Source organism: Monopterus albus, unplaced genomic scaffold (assembly GCF_001952655.1).
Source record: "Monopterus albus unplaced genomic scaffold, M_albus_1.0 scaffold12.1, whole genome shotgun sequence".
NCBI classification, from domain to species: Eukaryota; Metazoa; Chordata; class Actinopteri; order Synbranchiformes; family Synbranchidae; genus Monopterus; species Monopterus albus.
The window spans coordinates 1977640-1980808 of record NW_018127892.1 but is presented as its reverse complement, the minus strand read 5'-3'; the positions used below and the strand labels follow the sequence as shown (position 1 = coordinate 1980808).

Sequence of the window (3169 nt, the reverse complement as noted above, 5' to 3'; positions counted from 1 at the left end):
TAATTTGGTTTACTCTGATTGGTGTTTAAAAATCAATGTTGTTGTGAGACTGGTCAATGTGTGTCTGAGAAGGGGCAATTCCCTCTATTCTTTTGTTAAATTCGTGGGATTGTGAAATCACCGTTAGATACACAACAGTAATGAATGTCTACCCCAGTTTATGTAGCTACTCATCATATTTATTTTACTTCTATTGCTAGAGAACTTAAGATGACCTTAATAAACATTGCTTTCCCCTTATATATAACGGCGCCGCTGGTGTAGTGGTATCATGCAAGATTCCCATTCTTGCGACCCGGGTTCGATTCCCGGGCGGCGCACTTGTTTTGTTCCAGAATTGGTTTGTTGAATATTCGAACCTTATCATGCCCTATCTATGCGTTCCTATCAACTCCATTTAAACGTACCGTCTACTCCCTCTGGCTCCGCCACGAGTATTTCCCTAATGTGTCGGACTGTTATTACCGCTAATATTTCTGATTTCGCGATTAGGCTAATTCTTCAGTTATTCAAAGGTACCAAGTCACTAGCTATAAGTGCAGTTTGTGGTAGATGCTGAAGCACATTCTTTGTGCGTGGGAGAAAAAGCGCTTGATTTTGGCTTCATTTCAGCGCGCAGGCTGACGCCGCTGACGCCGCTCCTCCGCCATCTTCAACTTCCTATTGTTTGCATCAGACTGAGGCTGTCTGCGGTGTGTGTATGAGCAGAATCGGCCACCGATTTATCATTTCATAGTAGATTGCGTAACGTTGTAGCCTTTACGTTCGCAATCGCTTAGGTTCAGCACAAACATTTGTATGTCATTGGACTAAAGACCTCTCAGGACCTGAGCACTAAACCTTGATGATGGAGGACGATCAACCCAGAACCTTGTGAGTAGCCGCGGCCATGTCTATGCTCTGGAATGAGAAGGCTCCGAGTAACCACAGTGCCTCCGAAATGTTTCCACGTTGTTTCAGTTAAAAACTGTAAAGTCTTGCAATTTAGACACGTGGGCATTTACTTCTCAATGTGACTTAATGTAAATTACATGACATTTCATGGCAACATTGGCGCAAGGTTGTATTTGATTTAGTCGTATATATAGACGAAACAGTAACGTTAACAAAATGAAACTGAGGGGCTCACGCTACTGAAGGCTAGGTTAATTAGCTGTCGTTTCAAACGCAGGTGGCCAGTCACTTCTATAATCCTCATGTTTTCATTATGTGCTACTTATATTCGCAAAAGTACCCCTTTTATCCTACAATTGTCAGGAATTAACCAGACCCTCACGAAAAGTATATAATTCCACAAACTACTGTTAGTGTTAGCTGCTAGTCTTCTTAGCATGAGGCCTGTTTGACCGGCTGGCGTTATCTTAGCTAGCTGGCAGAGCAGCCACGTCAACGCTCGGAGAGACGGCACAGGGTTGTACCAGTAAGGGGGCGACCATACTCGTGCTGTCTGTGTAAAACTGTAACTATTCCCAGCAATATCTCGTTCACTGTCACCGTCGTTCTGTGTTAAAACGAAGAACTGTTATGAGATGTAGCTAGCTCGGGTAACTAGCCTTTGTTTGCATGCCACTTCCTGTTTAACAAAGACTCAGTTCAATTCTCCTTGTTTGCAGGTATGTAGGGAATCTGTCCAGGGATGTCACCGAACCCCTCATTCTGCAGGTCTTCACACAGATAGGACCCTGCAAGAGCTGTAAAATGATAGTTGATGTGAGTGTTATCTCCTCTGGTGTATATATTGTTTGTTTATAGAAAATGGCATTCAGTGGTCTGAAAGGTTGTGGTGCTGCTCAAGTCTCAGTCTGTATGTGCTTGATATAGTTTCCTTTCCCAGCCCTTTACATCCAAGATACCATAGGTGGCTCTTGTCATCTGCAGTGATTCAATTGTCATTCTTGATGTAGAATCCATATCACTGTTGTTTTCCTGTTGACAGACAGCCGGAAATGATCCATACTGCTTTGTGGAGTTCTATGACCACAGGCATGCTGCTGCCTCATTGGCAGCCATGAACGGAAGGAAAATAATGGGTAAGGTAAGCTATCGTATCTACAGGGTGAGTGGGGATGGGTGGGCTTCTGGTGTGGAGCATTTAGCCTGTGTGCTTTCTTACAAAACAGGTGGTGGACTGCTAGCATTTATATGTCATTAGGCAGATAGGGTTTTCGAGCTGAAAGGGGGAAGCTGTTGGAGCCAGGGTACAAGTGAGGTCTTAATGTTTTTACATTACCATAACTCTCTGTTGGTAAAACATGACCTCTTAAACCTAATGGTCTTGAAATATATGAAGCTGTGGTGTTAGCTCTGAGAATGTGGCTCGAATGTTTCAAGCAAAGTGAGATTTGATAAGATGATAATGACACATCTCATCTCATGGAAAAACAAAGTCTGGGAGGAGCTGGATAATCTAGAAAAACATAAATATACACAGTTTAATCTCCAACATTTAAAAAAACCTCCGGGCCTTACAAATTATAGTGGTGTTGGATGGTCTAATTTTTAAATTTTAGATTTGTTTCTAGACTCTGTTCCGGGATGCCAGTGACCACCAATGTGCATTTTATTGCCAACCACTATGGATGACTTGTGTAACTCTGTTTCATACAGAACCTGCATTTATTAGTTATTAGCTCACCATTAAAGTGTTTCAACATTGCATTAACATCTACTTCTTAAATTGCGTGATCCACAAACGGTAAACTGACTTGCAGTTTTTGCACTGTGTCACTTGACATACACAGAAGAGCAGTAAAATATAGTGGTTAGTTTTTTTTTTTTTTTTCGTCGGCCTTTAAATCATACACCCTGTAAATGATGTAAACATACCCCACCTGGCCTGTTCTTTCTCTGTCCCTCTACACAGGAGGTCAAAGTGAACTGGGCCACGACACCAACCAGCCAGAAAAAAGACACAAGTAGTAAGTACAAGTGCCCATCAGTGAGGATGTATACTTTGACACTGGCCTGGAAAAGTCAGATTATGTAGACTATAAATATCAATTGTACATATCTATTGGGAAATTAGTACTGACTGTACATACTCTGCACTGCTATTATTGCACTTCTGGTTAGATGCTAAACTGTGTTTTGTTGCCTTGTACTTGTACATGTATAATGACAATAAAGTTGAATCTAATCTAGTGATGGGCAAATGATACCGAGGCTTTGG

At 41.9% G+C, this 3169-nt stretch overlaps 1 protein-coding gene and 1 non-coding gene across 3 annotated transcripts in view; both read left to right on the top strand.

The window, feature by feature from the left end:
• The first annotated feature begins 249 nt into the window (after nucleotides 1-249).
• trnag-ccc (transfer RNA glycine (anticodon CCC)) lies at nucleotides 250-320 on the top strand. Its single transcript has one exon. It is a non-coding gene; the product is annotated as a tRNA-Gly (tRNA).
• Nucleotides 321-460: 140 nt separating this feature from the next.
• The window catches only part of LOC109954922 (nucleolysin TIA-1-like), a 10417-nt gene continuing 7708 nt past the window's right edge, over nucleotides 461-3169 (top strand). Inside the window, exons 1-4 of one of the 2 annotated variants that reach the window (XM_020590594.1) lie at nucleotides 461-873; nucleotides 1614-1710; nucleotides 1937-2035; nucleotides 2864-2918. In XM_020590594.1, the coding sequence (XP_020446250.1) occupies nucleotides 845-873; nucleotides 1614-1710; nucleotides 1937-2035; nucleotides 2864-2918 (280 nt within the window). In that variant the 5' untranslated portion in view covers nucleotides 461-844. Of the gene's footprint in view, nucleotides 874-1401; nucleotides 1421-1613; nucleotides 1711-1936; nucleotides 2036-2863; nucleotides 2919-3169 lie in introns of those variants that run through there. The other variant, XM_020590595.1, reaches the window with a different exon arrangement.